This window comes from Ambystoma mexicanum, chromosome 1p (genome assembly GCF_040938575.1).
Source record: "Ambystoma mexicanum isolate Mex_15411 chromosome 1p, UKY_AmexF1_1, whole genome shotgun sequence".
In the NCBI taxonomy this organism is placed as follows: Eukaryota; Metazoa; Chordata; class Amphibia; order Caudata; family Ambystomatidae; genus Ambystoma; species Ambystoma mexicanum.
This window is the reverse complement of record NC_090921.1, coordinates 165,194,353-165,215,443: the sequence shown is the minus strand read 5'-3', so window position 1 is coordinate 165,215,443 and position 21,091 is coordinate 165,194,353. Positions and strand designations below refer to the sequence as shown.

Genomic DNA, 21,091 nt, shown 5'->3' with positions numbered 1-21,091 from the left:
ATACCTGTGTGGTGCGATGGCTCAGCAAGGGTTTAATCCAGGTGGTCGGTTCAGGGGAGAACTGGAAATGTTGGCTGAGGAGGAGACAAAGTATGTTATGGTCGACTAAGTCAAACGCTGCAGAGTTCTAGCAGGAGGATGGCTAGCTTGCCTGAGTCCTGGAAGGAGTACATTTGCATTTTTAGGTCCAGCAGAGCAGTTTCCGTACTAAGCTTGGTACAGAAGCTGGACTGCCTTTTACCAAGCAAGTTGGTTTGTTCTGGGTGTTGTTGGACTTGGGAGTAGGCTAGGCGGTCCAAATTTTTTTGAAGGAAGAGCACTGTTGTGATGGGACGAGAGTTGTTGGGAATTGCAAGGTCAGAGTTCTTTTTTTAGCAAAGGTCTGACCCAGGCGGGTTTCATGTTGGAGGGTACTTAGCTTTTCAGGAAGGAGGAGTTGACAAATTCGGTGATGATGGGGGCTAGCGTGGTAGCACAAAGTTTTAATAGATGGGCCTGTCGGGGGTCTTCTTTACAGCTGGAGGCTTTGAGAGCTCTAATGGTGTCGGTTACTTGTTCTAGTGTGATTTGGTTGAATGAAAATTGGGGGGGGGTCATCGGGGCAGAGGAGTTGCTGGAATGGACAGAAGGCTCCAGTAAGGGTGTTTTACTGGCAAGCAGGTTTCTTTTTGTCATTAATCTTAGTCTCTATTTTCTGGGAGAGGGTGTCTTGAAGTATAGTATAGTACACCAGGCTTTGTCTGTGTGTGAGGCAGCAGTAGGTGGGATCAGGGTCTCAAATTCTGAGGATAGCTAATAGTTGTGCAAGTTGCTAGTCCGACTTCACCGCACTTTTAGGCAACGTCCCTTTCGCTGAAATCTTAAAAGCAAACCGGTAAATTAATAGGCAGATGCTCATGTTGGATGTTTTGTTACAAAACGTCTGTGTTTGTAAGGATCAATTCTTAATGCTCTCAAACCTTAACGCTCTTATGGCTGTGGCCATCACGGTGAACAAAAGCATTCAAGGAATGCTTTGTTGTGCACCCAATTCTTCAAATTGAATACATTTGTTATAATAATACAGACCAATAAACTGATTGCGAAATATGCAATGTCACACGAAAACAGATTGAATATTCAAGAAGACTAAGGCTATTACTGAAAAGTAAAGTTTGCATTACCTATTGTTTCTATATTATTTGGACTAACAACAAGGAAGTACATATGCCATAAGTAGTGAACTCTTCTTTGTCCTTCATGAATGCAACCCTAACCGTGACCGAGGTTGACGTGTTAATATTAGATGATTCACTTTCTATACCCATTTTGTTTGTAGGGTAACATGGACCAGGAGAGACTGAAGAAACAGCAGGAGCTGGCAGCTGCAGCACTATATCAACAGCTCCAGCACCAACAGTACCTGCAGTTAATGAACAGGTAAGAACTCTGTGTAATGCTTGATTAATATACTAGATGCATGTTATACAAATTATTTGTATAGCGCCTACTGTCAATGTAATGGCCTCAAAGTACTCTGACACAGTGAAAACACGAAAAAGTACTAATTGAGATTTCTGATAAAACGCTGGAAATTTCACTCCTCAGTGATGCAGAGATCACTCTAAACTGCAGGCGATTTTATACCAGTTTTGAGATGCAAGCGTTGGGTTGTTGGTGATGACTTAAAGTTGAGTTGGGAGCTTGTTGATTCTCTTGTTGGCCCTGTACTGCAACAGGAATTCCTGCTGCAGCTAAACACTTCAAATCTGATCATGCCAATAACTTGGCATTAGTTAAGCCATTTAAAGAAAGCAACAATGTGGGCTTTTCTCAGTTAAATATTTTGTTCTGCAAATGTACAAATACATATAGTTGGTGAAATGTATCATTGTTATGCTTCATCCCCTCTCGTATTGAGACCCCAGCACTTTTTTACTGGATTTCTGGACCTAGTACTTTCAATCCTGAATGAGTGGAGCCTTTTTCTACTCATTCATACTCCTACGTCCCTTCCCTCCATACTGTATGGGCGTCCCTTGCTAGAGACGGGAGAAGGAACCTTTTTAACCAGAAAAAATCTTCATCTCCTATAAATTTAGAGGCATACAGGTCACAGCCCATGTTCTCCCCTCCCTCCAGCCACCTGCGTCCAGTACTCTTTTTCCGCATCGAGAGGAACGTACCGTTTTCACCGGTGCTCCTGGGTTTGGCGTCGGCCTTGTAATTACACTCACTCTTCCCCAGATAATGTCTTTTTCTCTTTTGTCGTTAATCAGGTACTCGGTCCTCTAGCGCCATGATCCTCCCTGCTGCATGTCGACATCCTTGGGCTTGAGCAGGTGTCCAGCCTGCGAAGGGCTCTCCCCTACGTCTGATCCCCACGCTCTTTGCCTCCGCTACCTTGGTCCCAACCGCGGCTGGGAAGGTTGTACTGCGTGTGACACGCTTACACCGCACGCTCTGAAAAACAAGTTAGCTCGGTGGAGAGAGCTTTTCGAAAGATTGCCTCCAGAGGACTTGAAGAACTTAGTCGGACACAAGTCGAGGCCCAAGGTAGGGCCGCTCTTCATCAGCACCCCGCAAGGGCGACTACTTTCCGAGGAAACATCATAGCGGTAGGTACCGCCTCGGTTCTAACACCAGCATAGGTACCAAGGCTGTTTCAGCTACCGGCTGCCGGGCCGGGGTTTGCGCCAAGGGGTTGCTAGATCCTGCCTGTTACGTAACTGAGGGACCACAAGGTTCTTTTTCCGGGTGTCCACTCGAGGGGCTACGCCCTACTACCAGACAGATGTCTGAGGGGCGCCTGTATGCAGCAGTACCGGCGACACTGCCGAGGGCACGACTCCTACCAGGTCTATTCCTGAGGTGCAGGGTAGGCCTCATTCTCTACAGCCAAGAGTCCAGGAGGAGGCAGTGCCCAGTGCAGCAAACACCATGGCACACACGTGTCAGACAGCCGGACAAAATGGCTGTGGTGCCAAACAAGATGGCTGCTCGTCCAATGCCACCTCCTTTCACGGAGCAGGCCCCCACACAGCCTCAACTGCCCATGCCAGGCCCCACAGGGACGGCTCCTCTGTCTGCACCAGTCCACGCGGTTCCATACCAGCCTCCGGCTCTGGTCAGCACACCTCAGTCTTCGGCACCCAGTACTCCTCCAGCCCGTTCTGACACAGATGAGGAGGAGAACCCCGACAATCTGTTTTCGGTCAAGGCATTCCATGAACTGATCGCAGGTCTGGCCGAGTACCTGGGACTTCCACAACCAGAGGCGGGGTCCTGGCCGAGGTCCTCCCTCTACAGCCCATGGCTAGAACTGGGATTCCGATGCAGAAGGACGTTGCCGCCTTGGCCAAAAAGGGATAGCTTAAACCCCATTCGGCGCAGCCCGCCAACAGGTGTCTCAATGCCAAGTACAGGCAATTGGAGGGGGGGATACACTCTTGCTGTCGGCACACCCTCAGCCACACTCTTCAGTGATTGCTGCAGCCTCTATCTACACGAAGCCACAGTTTTCCTCAGCCCCCTAGTTCTCTACTTTGCTAGGCAAGGAGGAGAAGATCTTGGAGGCGTATGGAAAGGTCTATTCCAAAGCCTCTCTGCACCTTCGTCAGTCCAATGTGGATGCTGTACTTGCAGCCGTTAACCAAAGGCTATGGCGGGATATAGCCGCATTCTTTCCAAAACTTCCGGTACAGTTAGGCATGCTTCAAGGCGGGGCTGGCAGAAGCAAAGATGCTGGCTCAAGACATTATGGAGTCCACAGTGGCACATTTAGACACCTAAGGCCATGCTATCTGCATCGACACGGACATGAGAAGACTGCCGGTCTACAGGCTACCAATTTCAACCTGGACAGCCAGGAGCACATATTGGACCTTCCATTCGAGGGTAGCAACCGCTTTCATTCCACCACCGTTGAGGAACTTGAGAAGAACAGTTCCCAGACTGCGAAATCCTTATCTATCCTCACAAAAGTCTACGGCCAAGACTTGCAGTCAAACGCACCAGTGTTCCGACAAGGTGCGAGCCTTCGCGGGTTCTGGAGCTTCCAAGAAGGATGGTCCAGGAAGTCTAACCGATCTCAGAGTCAACACCGCTGCAAACAGCACAAGACTGGAATAAAGGCTTCTTTCAGTCCCCCTCCTCAACCTCAGATGGAAAAAAAGGCATGACACTCCCCTCCGGGTCCACGTAGCTCCAGTGGTGGGGGCAGGCTTGTCCTTCACGCACAGCATGGGCGCGTGAGGTTCGTGGACACCGGGATCCTATCAGTAGTGTCCACGGGTTACCGTCTACGGGTCCCTCCCTCCCCAACCTCCTCTCTTCCACTCCCACAGATTGGGACAACAACTCTATTGGCGGAAATTTGATCACTCTTACAGAGTCAGGCAGTGGAAGAAGTCCCAGCGGGACATGGGCATCTACTCCAGAATTTTTGCCATACACAAGAAGAACCAGGCTGGCCTAAGAATTGTTTGACCTTTCCCTTCCACTTCAAAAGTTCAAGATGGTTACCCCAGCACTTATTGCGGAGACACTGTGCAAGGGAGACTGGATGTGCTTCCTGGATCTGAAGGACGCATACCTACACGTCCTGATTTTGCAGCCCTGTCGGTCCTTCCTGAAGTTCAGGATCATGGGCTTTCATTTCCAATACAAGGTTCTACTCTTTGGCCTCAATTCAGCCCCCAGGGTCTTTACCAGGATTATGAATGCAGTGGCAGCCCTTCTCAGGGCCCAAGGTTACAATGTCTATCCATACCTAGACGACTGGCTTGTCAGGGCGAGATCACCAGAGACTGTCCCTCACACCACCTCTATGTCCTCATGAATACGCTACACGAATTGGGATTCTCCATCAATCACAAGTCAAAGCTGGAGCCGATGCAGAGTCTAGCGTTACTGGGCCTCATCTGGGATACGTGATCGGAGCGCGTTTTTCCCTCAGAGAACAAGATCGTAGCCATCAAGGGGGCCACAAGTCATTTTCTCAGCAGAGAGCGGAACTTCGCATGGTGGTACCAGCACCTTCCGGGTATCATGATGGCTTGTCTTCTGGCAGTGCCTTTCACAAGGCTCAAAATGAGGAGATTGCAGCTGCACTTCACAGCCTCATGGAGTCAGGAACGGGGTTCCCAGGTGGAACCCGTCAGTATTCCTCACTTTCTCCACCAGGACCTGGTCTGGTAGAGCACGGAATGCAACCTGAGGATAAGCAGACCCTTCGGACAACCAACACCGCAGGTTACCATCACCACAGACTCTTCCTTGGACGGCTGAGGAGCTACCCTTGACAACCACAGCAACCACTGAATTTGATCCCTTCAGGAACAGAAGGCCCATATCAATTGGCTAGAGCTGAAGGCCATCTGGCTGGCTCTCAAGGCCTTCCTACCGCTCATCAGTGGCAAGATTATCCTCATTCAAACGGACAACTCCTCCAGCATGTATTACATCAACAAGCAGGGGTGGCACCAGGTGGTCTCCTCTGTGCACCCTTTGCATACAGTATTTGGGAATGGGCTCTGGTGAAAGACATACAATTGAAGGCGATTCACCTCCCAGGGGAGTCAAACCTGGAGCCGGACAGGCTCAGCTGGTTGGGTGCGGACAATTATGAATAGCAATTCAACGATTATTTAGAGCAGAAATGCTTAAAATAGTAAACAAAAACCCACAGCAAGCAAAGCTCCTACTGCGCCTTCCAAAGAAACCGGTAAGGAAGGGGCTCGAGCCAAATCCTGCGCGCCTCAAGCCCGGGACGAAGGCCTGATCCTCATTGATAGCCGTCGAGGCCTCAACGTGATGACAAGTCATCGAAGTATCCTTCGAGCCGTAAACATAAACATAAGTCAAGGTCGTCGACGCTTGCTGCGCCCTTGACGCCAGATAGGCCCTCGACATAATCGACACCAGCAGGGCCATCAACACCAGCTGTAATGTCGACATGAACAGCGCCACTTAAGCCTATTGAGCCATCGAAACGAAAAACGATATTGACTACTTGAGCTTCGAATCCACAGTTTTTAATAAGCCCTCGATGCCTATACCAGAAAAATCCCATGTTCCTTTACCATGGAAAAATTATTTTAAGTCTCTCACCTCAATATATGAGGAAAATGAACCTTCAGATTATGATGTACCTTTTGGTCTCCAATTTGGTACACCAAATGTGCCCGAAAGCTTTTTTTCTGAAGAATCAAGGTTGAAAGAACTTTATGATCAATTACAGACGGCTAGTGGGGAAGACATCTCGCCTGATGCTGGCTTTTGGTAGACATGAGGCGGGGGACCACCCAGATGTTTGATATAGGCAGCTAATGTCGAAAGTGGTTGACTGTATGGGGTGGAGTAGGCCTCCCCTCCCATTTGGACAGGATGATCGGACGGACATCCTGGATAAGGATACACAGATAGATCCTATACTTCCTTTTCATAGTGATCTAAAAAAAACAGGGTTGCAAAAACTAAATCTGTCCAAAAAATACTGCCCTTCCAGTAGTGACCCAGACTACCTGTATAAACACCCCACTCCAGAGAGACTGGTGGTACAGGCAGCTACCGCAACTTCCAAGCAGGCAGCTTATCCTACTATCCCTCCAGATAGGGATGACAAGGGAGTAGATGAATGGGCAAGAAAAGTATTTTCTGCAGGGAGTATGGCGCTGAAATCACCTTGCAAAATACTCATTCACTCTATGGGACTGCATTGCCTGGCGGCAGAGCACATTCTAGAGTGGGAGGAAAGAAGCAGGTAATTGGCAATTGTTGGAGACAGCAACGACCATATGAGTCTCTTCAGTCGGGTCTGGATTCTGCTCACGGCATCAGCAGAGCCATGGCTACTAGCACCATAATACGCAGATTTGCGTGGTTGAGGCGGTTGTGTTTTGCGCCGGATGTGCAATCCAGACTCCTCAGCATGCCTTTTGACTTGTCTCATCTTTCTGGCAATAAGGCTGACAAAAGCCTTGAAGTTGCAGACCTCAAAGGCAGCAGCCAAATCTTTAGGTGCAGCTATTAGGCAGCCTCAGGCCTTTGGTCCTATTGTACAGCCTTAGAGGGGTAGATCCTTTTGTTACTACTCTTCAATTAAGTACGAGAGGAATGGCTGGTCAAAGAGGCCAAATGAGATTTCCTTGTGGTGGGCGAAGGAGAGGTGCGAAGCCTGCTCAAGCAGGGGCATCCATACCCAGCCCCTGGGTTCTTGAGTCACAGATCACCAGTGCGAGGCAGACTGTCTCATTTCTTTGAATGCTTGGGCATTGGAAACCATAGCTCAAGGGTACTGCATTTTTTTCATTCAGAGACCTCAGAACAATCAACTTTCTTTGTATTTTATTAAATTTATATAGCGCTTTAATCCAAAGTGCTTTAAAAGAGGAACAAGCAAAAAACAGAGCAAGCATTATATAACAAATTAATCAAACTAGAAAACAGTACAAAGAACAATTTACATTATTGAAGATGTTGAGCGTGAGTGGAGAGGGATGAGAGGGGGGGAGTAGGAGGTTTAGGGAGGTGAAAGAAAGATAAGAATTTAGAGAATTGCGAATGGTAGGAAAGGAGGGAGAAGAGCGGAAGGAGAGAGGGAGGCGATTCCAGTGGAAGGGAGCGAGTAATTGGAAAGAGCGAAAGCCGGAATGGGCGCAGGATGGAGGGGAAGCGAGTAGGAAAAGGTCACCGGAGCGGAAAGAACGATAGGGAGTGTAGAAAGAGAGAAGGAAGGATAAGTAGGGAGGTGCAAGACCGAAGAGAGATTTGTAGACCAGACGGAGGAAGTTGAATCTGAGTTGGGAGGGGAAAGAAAGCCAGACTAGTGAGAGAAGAGAAGAGGAGATGTAATCATAAGGTGAGAGAAGGCAGAGGGAGCTGATGGCAGAATGGCAGACAGATTTGAAGGGGGAGTGGTGAGTGGAGGGGAGACCAAAGAGAAGAGTGGAACAGTAGAAAAGTCTAGAAAAGATGAGGGAGGTGATTAAGAGTTTAGTAGCGTGAAAAGTTAGGAAGGGTCTCATTTTACAGATGTTTTAGAGATGAAAACAGCAAGATCTGGCAGTAAGGGAAATGTGGGGAGATGGAGACACTGGGGAGCCATCCTTTGAGTATTCCAGATACGCTCCTTGTGCAGGAAATGTTAACCCTGCTAGAGAAAGGCGCTATAGAACTGTTGCCTGTAGCTGCGACTAACAAGGGATGGTATTCTCCACGTTTCCCAATACCCAAGGAGGACGTAGGACTGAGACACATCTTGGACTTGAGATATTTGAAGAAGTTCCTCAGGCAGGATAAGTTCAAGATGGTTACACTTTCTCAGATCCTTCAGGCCCTCCAACTCCAGGAATGGATGGTGTCATTGGATCTTCAGGATGTTGATTTTCTTGTGCCAATCCATTGAAAGCACAGAAAATACCTGAGGTTCGCCGTTGGCAGTTCTCATCAGTTTTGAGTGTTGCCATTCAGGCTAACCTCCATCCCAAAGGTTTTCACCAACCTGATGGCAGTGGTTGCAGCGAGTCTCGGGAGAGAGGGGATTCAGGTCTACCCCTACCTGGAAGATTGGCTGATCAGGGCATGTTCTCCTGACCAAGTCCTGCATCATCTCAGCGTGACCTGCCACTCTCTTCACAGACTGGGCTTCTCCCCCAATTTCAAGAAGTCCTATATGACACCTTCTCAAAAGCTCCAGTTCATCAGGGCCGAACTGGATAAATCCTTGGGAAAGAGTTTGTCACCTGAGGTGACGGCTCTAGACATTCTACAGATGATCACCAAAATTCAGAGTACTCGGCATCTCCCGGCCTTTGATTTATTTATTATATATATTATTTTTTTTTGAGGTTGCTCAGCCTCAAGACATCCTGCATTTTTCTGGTGCCAGATGCTTGCATGAGAATGAGATCCCTTCAATGGGCCCTCAGAAAACAATGGTCCCAATTCTCAGGAAACATGTCGGAGCTACTTCAGGTTCCTAGCATGGTCGCACGGATCTCCTGTGGTGGAACTGCAAGAAAAACATTCTGAAGGGAGAACCTTTATGTCAGCCATGGCCGGAGATCACAGTAGTGACGAGTGTTGGGGAGAATTCTGAGAAATGTGCTAATTCTCTCCACCTTAAAGACGCCCGGATTTTGAGGACTTGATTTTTTTTAACCTGGAGAGTGTGTGACCCTTTTTCCCACTCTCTCATGTATTTTATTGTGAGTTTGAACACGGTTTCTTTTGGTTGTGGAGTCTGACAAACTCCATAGGCATCATCTTTTACATTGTCACACATCACCTTCAGTGCAGTGGCACAGGGAAGTCTTTCAGATTTCCCAAAGGTTTAAATACCTTCCCTTGGATAACCTACTGTTTCCAAGAGCAGTAAATTGAAATTGACTTTACCATTGTACATTTCTAGACCCAACAGGCCCAATCTTATATTAGTGCTGGAGGGGTTACCTAGTATTCCCTTTGTCTAGTTTCTCATGTAAAATGTTTTGTTACCTTTTCCTCACTGAATGGCTGGTGGCAGTAGTTTTGTTTGAACTAATAGTGTGCCTTTACCGCAGGCTGTGTTCGCAGCTATAGTAAAGCACACACGGGAGCCATCTTTGTCAAAATGGCGCCCGGTCTTCTTTTTTCACCATTTCTTTGTGGAAAGGTCCTTCTTGAGATTTGCTCTGTGCGCCAATCCAGGTTTGGTTTCTTTGTTCATTTTGTCTTTAGCGGGCACCATGAGTGAAACCCGCCTCTGGCTCCAGAGTGTCTGGGGTAGGCAGAAAGTGAGGGAGGTTCCCGAAACTCCCTGTGCTTAGTCTCCTAGGAGCCCCAAATGCGCTCTGTGGTAATTGGCTGGGTGACTGTCCAGCAAGGACAGCCACTCTGCTGGGTGACTGACAGCTAGACTGGAATGAATGGGAGAGAACTGAATAAAAGGAGAGTCCTTTGGCTTGGAAGGCTGAGTCGACCACTGGCCGAAGGAACCGAAGAAGAACTTGAGAGGACGGCTGCTGCAACTCATGGACAGTTGGTTTGTCCGGTGAAGCCTTGCTGCAGTGCCGAAATGCCAGATTTGCATCAACAGAGAAGCAAGGACGACTGCTCCCCTTGAGTTGGTGGGACCAATCCGCTCCAATGTAAGCCACCTGGACATCCATCTCGGAGCTGGTTGAATGTCCACAGAGTAGCTGTTTGCTGTTGGAAACCGTATAGCCAGGGAGAGGAACACCAGATTGTGTGCACTTCTTTTAAGCTGGCTTAGAGCTTTTGGAAGATCGTCTGGACTCCCACGAAGCAGGACTGACCAAGCCAGAGCGCCCTCAACAGAGTGCGGAACCCCAGAAGCATGGAAAGTCCATCTCGGCAGCCAGGAACTGCGGTGTTGCTATTTGCTGTTCACTCGAAGAGTTGACACGCTGAACAGCCACTGAAAGTGAAGTTTACTGGTTGCGAGTTTTGACCATCCCAGTGCAGTGCAGGAGTCCCCCCGACATCCTCCCTTTTTGTCCCCACGACCGAGGCCCAGGAACAGTGAGACCTGCAGAGCTGCACAGGAACTGGAGTCATCTGCTGCATCTTCTTCATCTTTAAAGGTACTGCAAAAAGTCTGAGAGAACTTGCCACTTCTGCAACTCACAATTCTAATCAGCTTGTGGCCCTACATTTGATTCTTCTTTTCATCAAAGACTTCTAAGAACTTGTGCGAAGACTTTTCCATTTACTTACCAGAAGTGCTTTATCCTATACAAGACTTTTGCCCATTGTTTTGGCTTAGCCGATTGAACTGAATGACTCTTCTAGGAAAATCTAAATGTAATATTTGTGATCTCTTGTTCTAATAACCTTTGCCTCTTACCAACTTTTAAGAGTATTGCCAACAGTAAGATATTAATGTCCCCAGCACCCTAGTTATTGAAGTCACCTGTGGGTGTAGGTTGTCTGTGGGCCATCCCAAAAGGGTATTTACTGATTGAGAAACTAAGTGTATAGTATGGAAGTGTATTTGTTACTATTCTATTGCTCCCTTCTGAAGAAGGCTCTATAACTGACTGATAAATTAATAATTGTTTATGCAGGAAACCTTGAGTGTAAGAGTTTATTTGAATACCTATAACTGTGAATCGTTGTGTAACTCCACTACAGCTCACATTTCCCCTCTTGAGATAAGCCTGGCTGCTCAACACGCTACCAAAACTGTGTAGTACAAGCTTATACCAAAGGTTGGGTTGCCTATACCTGTAGTCAGAGTTGTGTGTAGTGGTCCCAGAGGGTACTGCATACAAACTTTGTCTGACAACGGATGCCTCACTCACTGGGTGGGGAGCCCACACCAACGATCTGACAGTCAGCGGTCGTTGGTCTCCATCAGGGTCAAACTACATATCAATCTTTTGGAGATGAGGGAAATCAGACTAGCACTGAAGGTCCTTTCTGCCCTCTATATGTGGAAAGAATGTCCTGATAATGACTGACAACACAGTGGCCATGTACTACCTCAATAAGAGATGAGGTGTAGGGTCACTACCACTGTGCAGAGAAGGAATGCTGCTCTGGTACTGGGCAATTAAAGAAGGAATCCCTCTATCGGTAGGTCACCTAACTGGAGAAGAGAACACTGCGGCGGACGCTCTGAGCAGGCAGAGCACAGTCTCCCACGAATGGGAACTAGCTCGGGAAGTCCTTCGAGAGATCACCCTTTGAGGAACCACTCAATGTGGATCTGTTTGCAACCACTGCCAACAGGAAATGTGAAATGTACTGCTTCAAGGAATTTCACCCTAGAAGGGCTCTAGGGGATGCGTTTGTAGTGGATTGGGAGTTTCCACTCCTGTATGCGTTTCCTCCAGTTTGTCATTCCTCGCGTGATTTGGAGGTTGAGAAAGTTCAGGAAACGCATGATCCTAATAGCCCCGGATTTGGCCAGGAGTACGTGGTACCCAGTTCTTCTGGACATTTCGATCTGCCCTCCAATGAGTCTTACACAAGGAGAGGACCTTCTCTTGCAAGAGGAGGGTTGGGTTCTCCATCCAGAGGTCAAGGCATTCAGTCTTCACGCACTGTTTCTGAGAGGCTGAGATGCAAGGATTGGGACCTCTCGGATGACGTAATGGATATTTTGCTTTCGGCCAGAAGGCCAGAAACCAACGTCTGTGTACCGCTGCCGTTGGAACAAATTCTGCAGCTGATGCAAAGACAAGAATGTAGCCCCGTATCGGTGCAAAACACCAGAAGTGTTATCCTTTCTACTATCCTTAGCCAATCTGGGGCTCCAGGTTGGAACTATTAACGGCTATTTGGTAGTGCTATCCATCCTTAAGCGCTCATCAGAAGAATGTTCATATTTCAAAATTCCACTGGTAACACAATTTCTAAAGGGACTCGCCAATCTGTTCCCACCATCTCCTTTCCAGGTACCAGTTGAGGCCTCAATCGGGTACTAACAGGTCTAATGTGTGCACCCTTTGCACCCTTACATTCATGTTCATTAAGGTTAACATTTAAAACCATTCTCTTGGTTGCATTAACTTCAGCCCGTAGAGTGTGATTTGCAGGCACTTTTATCAAAGCCACCCTTTACTATCGTCCATAATGATAGAGTTGTACTAAGCGTTAAATTTAATTTTTACCCAAAATCATTTCTGATTTTTATTTATGACAGAACATTGTTTCCCACTGTCTATCCTCCACCCCATTCTGGCAAAGAGGAGGAAAGATTACATAGGTTGGATCCACACAGAGAAACCTTTACTTCGGAGGTTTGTTAATCTGCTTAGAATCAAATGCTGTGCATATGGTCTGACATCCAGTGGTAACCGCGGAGTATTGCATCTTGTCTTTCGAGGATCAGAAGGGGGTGTCGACATGGACATACCTGTAACGCTATCCCTAACGTGACATGTATTGTACCCAAGATCCCTCACGCGTTTTAAAAACCATTAAAAACAAAATGTTTACTCCCTCCACCAAATCTAATACTGCTTTGGGAGTCTATCAAAGATGGGGAATACTTGGGAGGGCACAATCCATTCGAAGAACAAGTTCTCCATCATGGGGTCTGGCATGGCTTTACATGCTCATGAATATTCCCCCGTCGTCAGGCTGGGAATCCTCTGTAAAAGGAAAAATCAGTTTTTCATTTCTGAACTGTCTTTCTCCCAACAACCAGTGAGCTCTGGGTCCTACTGCCCTCAGCCAAAGACTGCCCTCTACCCCAGCACACCCACCTTTCCCCCGCCCCCCCCCCCCCCCCTCTGGCAGACATCTTCAGATTTTTACCGCACTTTCAAGTGTTGGGAGTCCTTGTGCTTCGCTCTCAAGCTGTTACTGCGTATTTCGTTTTTTGGAAGAGTGATACTGTGGTTTTCGGTCAATCGAGCCTGTGTACGCCATCGATCTTCCTTCTGATTAATGGGGACCAATTTTTCGGATTCTTCAGCACCCCTCAAGGGCGGATATCGTCGCATTTCTTTGTGGAAGCTTCCAGATGATTCTTCAGGCATACACCGCATGGATCATTTCGGACGAGGATTCCGCTTCCCTTATCAAGCTTTGCTCGGACTGCGGGTTGCGGAATGTTTACATGATATATTTTATTTATATTGCGCTCATACACAAGTGTTTCAGAGCACGACCAAGCAAAGGGAGGGGAACAAGGGAGAAACGAAAACTATCTTACTAGGCCCAGTGACATTAAGAATGTGCAAGTGCATGGAAAAGGGGGAAGTGTGAGTAAGTGGGAGAAGTGGAAACTGCGGAACAGAGGAGGGAGCAGAATAAATAATAAGTTAAATAAACCAATAAATACAGGTAATGAAAAGTGGTAGTGCAGCCAGCAAGTGGCAAGTTCATGATTAGTCAGATAGGGTGTATCTAAGTGCAGAAGAAAAGTGGGGGACTGTATGGATACAGATCCCAGTGCAAGGGGTGGCCTGGAGGCAGTGCAGGATGAGAAGGTACCTGGGACCAAAGGACAGATGGTGGCCAGGTGCATGGTGCCAGGAGAGAAAGCAGATCAGCAGGGGAGAAGAGGGGCAGAGGCAGAAGCGAATACGAAGGTTTTGAGGTGCTTCTGGAACCGGAGATGGTTCTCCTCAAGTGTCAAGGTGGCCGATAGGCTGTTCATAGGGAGGCCCCAGCCAAAGACAGAGGTCTGCCCCCAGCTCGATTCTTTGAGGGAGTTAGAAGTAGAGGAGCAAAGGGCTCGAGCGGGGAGGTATTTACGGAGGGATAGTTGAAGGTAATTTGGACCCAGGACCCAGAAAGCCTTGTGGAAAATGCAGAGGGTTTTAAATGTAATCCTTGAATCCACTGTGAGCTAATAAACAGATTTCAGAGTTTGAGAGATGCGATCCCTGGGCTTGAGGCCAAGGACAATTCTCGCAGTCCTGTTCTGGATTAGTTGTAAAGGGCGGAGAGTGGAGGCAGGTTGATTATAAGAGGCTGTTGGAGTTATCCAACCTAGCGAGAACCAGAGCTTGAGAGACTCTGAGCTTCTGTGGGAAGGAGAGGAAAGCCAGAGTACCTCTAAGGAGGTACAGTAAGAAGTTTGACTTTTTAGAGACGTCAGAGATGTGTGCGCAGAAGGAAAACGTGGAGTCAAATATGACCCTGAGATTCTTCGCCTCGCAGGTAGGGGTAGGAGGAGAGCCAAGAGAGACCGGCCAGAGAGTGAGGGAAAAGAATGGGTACGGTGTACCAATGAGGAGGATCTCAGTCTAGTTGGCATTTAGACAGATAGTTGGCACACCATTTTTGAATAACGAGTAGGCAATCGGAGATGAGGGAAGGAGAGGAGGTGTCTGAGGGAAGCCTGAAAGAGTTGGGTGTCATCAGCGTAGCACTTGAAGTTTGAGCAGAAAATGGAAATGCAGTAGGCGAGAGTTGCCCGGTATTGGCTGAAAAGCCAGGGCTTGAGGTTAGACCCCTAGGGAACACCACAGGTAGACGGGGAGATCGAGGATAGGAACAACCCAAGTTGTACCTGGGAGTGTCAATCGGCAAGGAAAGAGGTCAGCCAGGATGATAAACAGTCCCAGTGCGTGTACTGCCTGTACCCAACGCATAAGGAGGCGGATTGTGCGTTTTGTCGTGAAATCTTGAAAGGCACGTTGAAGGATCGGTATAAACGGCTGAAAGAGTGGCTGCAGGCCAAGGCCTCTGCACCGGGTGGTTCACGGGAGCATGCTTCTCTTGGTTCCGTGAAATCTGAGCGGGCTTCTAAGTGTTAGGCAAAGTTTGTATGCAGTACCCTTTGGTGCACTAAAACAACTCTGAATATGTCATGATGCCTACCTCCAAGGAGCCAGGTCCGACCCAGCAACCCCAGAGGCAGGCATCATTTCCCCCAGGGGAGTGCCAGCGGGCCCAAGTTGGGGCCCTTTGGACGCAGTCCTGGCGCCTTAGGCGCCAGGCTCATGTTGGACCTCTGTCCTGGCGCCTTAGGCGCCAGGCTCATAAAGCTAGACATGTGTTCAAGTGTTTTAATGTGCACTTACCTGATGCAGACCATGCTGCCACATCCAGGCCCTCTTGAGGCCTGAATGGAACTACTTTACCTGTGGGACTACTTTCCACCCAGATGTGGTCGGGGAAGGATACATACCTGATTGGAGGAAGGATACACACTTGGGACTTCTTCCAAAGCTATTTAAACCACACCCGATCAGCAACTCACGCTTCGCGTTGTTCTGCTCCTCGCAGCTGGACGCTCACCGTGTCAGCTTCTGCATCTGGACTTCAGCCACGCCTGTCAGCATCCTGGGTCACCTACAAAGGGAGACGAGAGACCTTACCAGCTAAATCTGCACCACGGAGACATCAACGACGATCCTGAAAGGGAAGACATTATTTTTAAAAGCATTTCGTTACAATCACTGCAGCGCTGCTTTTCACTCACCTTTCCTGGGTTCCTCCATCTTCAGCAGCGATCATCCGGATACACAGCCACTTCCCAGAGCCTAGAGAAAAAGACAAGAATAAGAGGTGAGAGAAGGAAGGGAATAAGACTTACCTGTTGGGTCATTCCCATTTCATTTCGGGTCTTGCCGCTTCCAGGCATTTTCCGGACCCCGGCCCCTATGGGGAAAAAAGACAGACATTGAATGAGCGTATGCAAAGACAGTTCCCGAGCGCTCATCCAGAACTAACCTGCCATTTACTGGAACTGGAACTGCATGTTTCACTTCGGGTCGGCGCCATATCTCCGGCATTCAGAACCCCGGCCCCTAAGGGGAAAAAAAGACTTAAGCATTAGCGCTTGCTGCAAAAAGACAATGAACATTATTAAGCTTGGACTTTTGAACTTGCAACAGAACTTTTACAGAGCCTTACCTGAATAGTCAAGCTTACCTGAACTCCCATCAATCCTCAATCCAGTGAAGTAACTGGGTTTCAGCGCGCCCCTGCATCGGAAGCAGGATGGAGAGCTCATCCTTCCTGACCCTAAGGTGAGACTTCACGGGGAATCGTAGAAGGGTATTGTGGAGGGTTGGAAGAGAGTGGGAGGCTTGAGCATAACTCAGTCAGTAGGTAATACTCCCTTTTCACGCACAGGGGAATATGCCTGCGAACCGGAGTAGCCAGAGTAGAGGGCCCTTCCTGTTCATCTTCAGAGTCCTGCGCTTCACCATTGAAGAAGCATCAGCACTCGAAGCCAGACCTGCGCCTCTGTGGGAATCAGGTGAGCGTTACAGAATACAGGTATAGGAAACCCAATCTTTGGTATAAGATTGTACTACACAGTTTTGGTAGTGTGTTCAGCAGCCAGGCTTATTTTAAGAGGGGTCAATGTGAGCTGTAGCGGAGTTACACAGAGACTCACAGTGACAAGCATTCAAATAAACTCTTAGACACAAGGTTTCTTGAATAAACAATTATTAATTTATTTACCAGTATATTAGAATAAGCCTTCTTCAGAAGGGAACAACATAAAAGTAACACACAAATACACTTCAATACTGTACACTCTTAGTTTCTAAATCAGTAAAGACCATTTTGGGATGGCCCACAGACGCAACCTACACCCTCAGGTGACTTCAATAGCTAGGGAGCTGGGGACATTAATATCTTACTGTTGGTATTTAGAATACTCTTAGAAGTTGGTAAAAGGTAAAGGTTATTAGAACAACAAGAGACCAGAAATATTCTTGAGCAGGCAAATACTTTCGGATCCCCCAAGAAGAGTCATTCAGTACAACAGGCTAAGCCAAAGTCAATGGGCAAAAGTCTTATATAGGATGAAGCACTTCTGGTAGGTAAGTAGAAAAGTCGTTCAACAATGTTTTAGACGTTTTTGAAGAAAAGAATCATCAAATGTAGGGCCACAAGCCGTTAGACTTGTGAGGGGTAGAAGATGCAAGAAACTCTACAGCAAGAGGTAAGTTCTCTCAGACTTTTTACAGTACCTTTTGTATTGAAGAAAAAGTGCAGCAGATGACTTCTGTTCATGAGCAGCTCTGCAGATCTCACCGTTCTTGGAGCTCAGTCGTGGAGACAAGAGGGAGGACCTCTGGAGAATCCTGCACTTCAATGGAACGTTTACCACTCGCAACCAGGAATCTTTAAATCAGTGGCTGTTCAGTGTTTCAGCACCTAGCGTCTACCGCATATAGCAACACTGCGTTTCCTGGCTGTCGAGATGGGCTTTCCTTGCTTATGGGGTACCGCACTCTGTTGAGGGGGCTCAGTCAGTCCTGCTTCCTGGGAGTCCAGAGGACCTTCCTGGAGCTCTAGGCCAGCTTTAAAGCAACACACACAATCTGGTGTTCCTCTCCCTGGCAATAAGGTTTCCAGCAGCAACTCTGTGGAAATTCAACCAGCTCCGAGAAGGATGTCCAGTCGGCTTACTTTGGAGTTGATTGGTCCCACCCACTCAAGGGGAGAAGTCATCCTTGCAGGGGCTTCTCTGTCGATACGAATTTGGAGTTGCAGCACTGCAGCAGGTGTCCTCTTCCAAGGTGGTCTTCAGATTCCTTCGTCCAGTGGTCGACTCTGCCTTCCAAGCCAATAAGCCTTGCATTTTATTCAGGTTTCTCCCATTCATTCCAGCCTAGCTGCCAATCACACAGCAGAGTGACTGTCCTTGCCAGACAGCCAGCCGGCCATCACCTAAGAGTGCTTCCCTGTCTCCTAGGAGACTAAGCACAGGGAGTTTCGGGCACCTCCCTTGCTTCTTGCCCCCGCCCGATACCCTTGAGCCAGAGGTAGGCTTCACTTGTGTGATTCCCGCCAAAGACCAAACGAACAAAGGGACCAAACCTGGTTTGGTGCGCAGAGTAAATCTCAAGAAGGACCTTTCCATCAAGAAATGGCAAAGAAAGACCACCGTGGCCATTTTGACAAAAATGGCATCCATGGGTGCCTTTTTGTGGCTGCGAACTAAGTAACCCTTCCAGCACCCTATTGTAAGATAGTGTTACTGCAGAGGGTGCTGTGTAACACACATGAAAAGAGGATGCCTATGGCGTTATCTTAAAACGCCATAATCAAAGAACTCAAGAGTAAAACGCATCAAAATACATGAGAGTTGGAAAAAAGGCTCACACACTTTTCCAGGTAAAAAAAAGCAAAGTCCTCAAAATCCAGCAAAGTTGCTGGGGGCCTCTAAGGGGATGGGAATTAGCACATTTTTGAGAATTCTCCCCAACAATCTCCAGCTGGCTCTGCGGCTGCATCACACACTGTCACTGGTTGGCAAACCGACTTCAGCCCGGCCACCCGAGAGCCCATTACCAGAGCCATTGTTGCGATGTCTGCATTCCTGTCTGGTGTGCCCTTGCTGGACATCTGCCGGGCTGCTACGTGGAGGTTCACGCATACCTTCACAAGATTCTACTGCGTCGACCGGGATTCTAGAGAGGAGTCCAGGGTCAGCCAAACAGTGCTACGCAATCTGTTCGCTTGAAGGTGAGCCTGTTCCGGAGGTAAACATAATTGCTTCTGTTGAGCCTTGCCACCTCCAGTGGCTGTGTATTTACGTACTGCTATGTACTCTTTATTCATGAGGATGTGAATCCATGCCAGACCCCATGCTGGACAAGGAGCAAGTTACTTACCTGTAACGATTGTTCTCCAGCATGGGTCTGTGATGAAGTTGCATGCGAACCCTCCCTACAACCCCCTGCGGCTCTTCTCGGTCTAACTTCCACTTTAAGTGCTTTCCAAATCTGAAGATTGCTGCCAGAGGGGCTTAGGGGGAGGACTGTCATTGGCTGGGGCAGTATGACCCAGAGTAAAGTGATTGGTTTAGAGGTGAAATACAGTGTGAAAATGAATCTGTTTTTCTTTTACCGAGGATTCCTGGCCTGACGACTGGGAATATTCATGAGCATGTGAATCCATGCCAGAGCCATGCTGGAGAAAAATAGTTGCAGGTAAGTAACTTGTTCCTACCTTTGAGGATAGCACAGTTATTCTAGGTGAGTAAGGCTTTTTTGGTGTAATATACAATTACCTTTGCTTTTCAGATCAGTGGAACACAGATTGAGTAAGCAATAACTCTTAACTTATTGATGGCACACAGCTAACTCAAGGTAAGTAAAATCTATATACTTTTTAAAGGAGCTTTCAGCAACTTAAAAGTAGGTATAATCCTAAGACTGTTTTAGCAACTGTACAAAACATACCAGGGAAAGCAAAACCCAATGTTACATTTTGTAAAAAAACCTTCTTTATTAGTTTTCGAGTTTCATAACACAGAACACAACAGGCCATGTCAGTACCACCTAACAAACGGAAGAACAGAAAATTGACCAGCAATAACTCCCCACAAGGGAACAAACCCCCCCCAACCTCCACACCCACCCTAAAATTCCCCCCAGGTCATCAATACATGCAACAGACCACATCCTAATGACAGGAATTTCACCTACGATACATTAATCTAGACGAACTTCATAAAGACAGTTAACCAGTTACCACTAGGCCCGCATCCTGCGGAAATACTGAACAAAATTACAAAATCAATAAACTTCAACTCCGGTCTTGGTCGCCCTCCTCGTTATCTTGCGAAGAGAGGGCGCTCCCTGAGTCTGATTCACAAGCCATATAGCTCCTTAAAGAGTGCCAATAGTCCTTGGGCCTACTATTAAGAGGGAGTGTTTGGTTGTACTGCGACTCTCTACGCTCATACATCGATATGCAGTTCACCCATTGATGTATTGACGGGTCCTTAGGAGACCCCCATGCTCGTGCCACCAGAGATTTAGCAACCACTGAAGCCATTCCAAACAGGTTTCTATAGCTGCGTACAGGTAAATCCACCCAAGACCGCACCCATGTTTCTGGAGTGAAAGGGATTGAGATCTCTAATACCTGCCCCATCACCTCAGCAACAGCACACCAGAAAGCCTGGACATGGGGACAGGACCACGCTACATGGTAAAAATCGGCGAGGACTGATGACATCTCCTGCACTCCGATGACCGAAGGGGAAACAGTTTATGCAAAGTCAGAGGAGAATAATACAGTTGATGCAAAAACTTAGTGAATCAGGCGAAATCTGTTATTACTAGAAATCGTCTTAGTTTGAGCACGTGCGTCATTCCATTGGTCGTCGGGTAATGAGCGTGCCATGCTACCTTCCCATTTAGCTTTGTAGGAGAAGGAAGGACAGCTCCCAAGCCCCTGAGCTAGACAATACAACGAAGAAATCACTTTTCTAGAAGAGGGCGGGGCCACAATATACTCTAAGATGGGGGAGGTTTCTGGTGCCTTAGGGAAGTTTCGATTTCAGTACCTCGTGGAGGCGAAAATATAACAACTGTGTGATCGGAGTCCAGTCGCCTCTCGCCTTGAGGTTTTCCTAAGTTATGAATTTCCCTTGAGGTGTTACATCGGCCAGAGTTTGAATGTGCAGGCTCTTGAAATGCTGAATAAAGATGTGTTCAAATGTAAGAGGGATCCCACGGACCCTATATATGGCCATCTTGGGTGAATACCACGAGCCCACCCCCACCAGCCCCGCCAGACTGTCTCAGAACTTGAGTGATCTCCAACGGCTGAACTTCTGACCTCAAATGGCGCTCCCGTACAGCCCAGAGGTAGCTTCTAAGGTCCTCCGTTTGAGCAATCGACCTCTCCAGCTGCGACTGTGGCACATCGTTCTTTGGAGACCACCACC

General features: G+C 47.8%; 1 protein-coding gene across 4 annotated transcripts in view; it reads left to right on the top strand.

Moving 5' to 3' along the window:
- GIGYF1 (GRB10 interacting GYF protein 1) overlaps nucleotides 1-21,091 on the top strand; it is a 1,784,248-nt gene that overhangs the window by 1,126,619 nt on the left and 636,538 nt on the right. For all 4 annotated transcript variants that reach the window (XM_069645982.1, XM_069645992.1, XM_069646001.1 and 1 more), the window contains one exon: nucleotides 1,319-1,419. In XM_069645982.1, coding sequence (XP_069502083.1) covers nucleotides 1,319-1,419 — 101 coding nt within the window. The remainder of the gene's footprint in view (nucleotides 1-1,318; nucleotides 1,420-21,091) is intronic.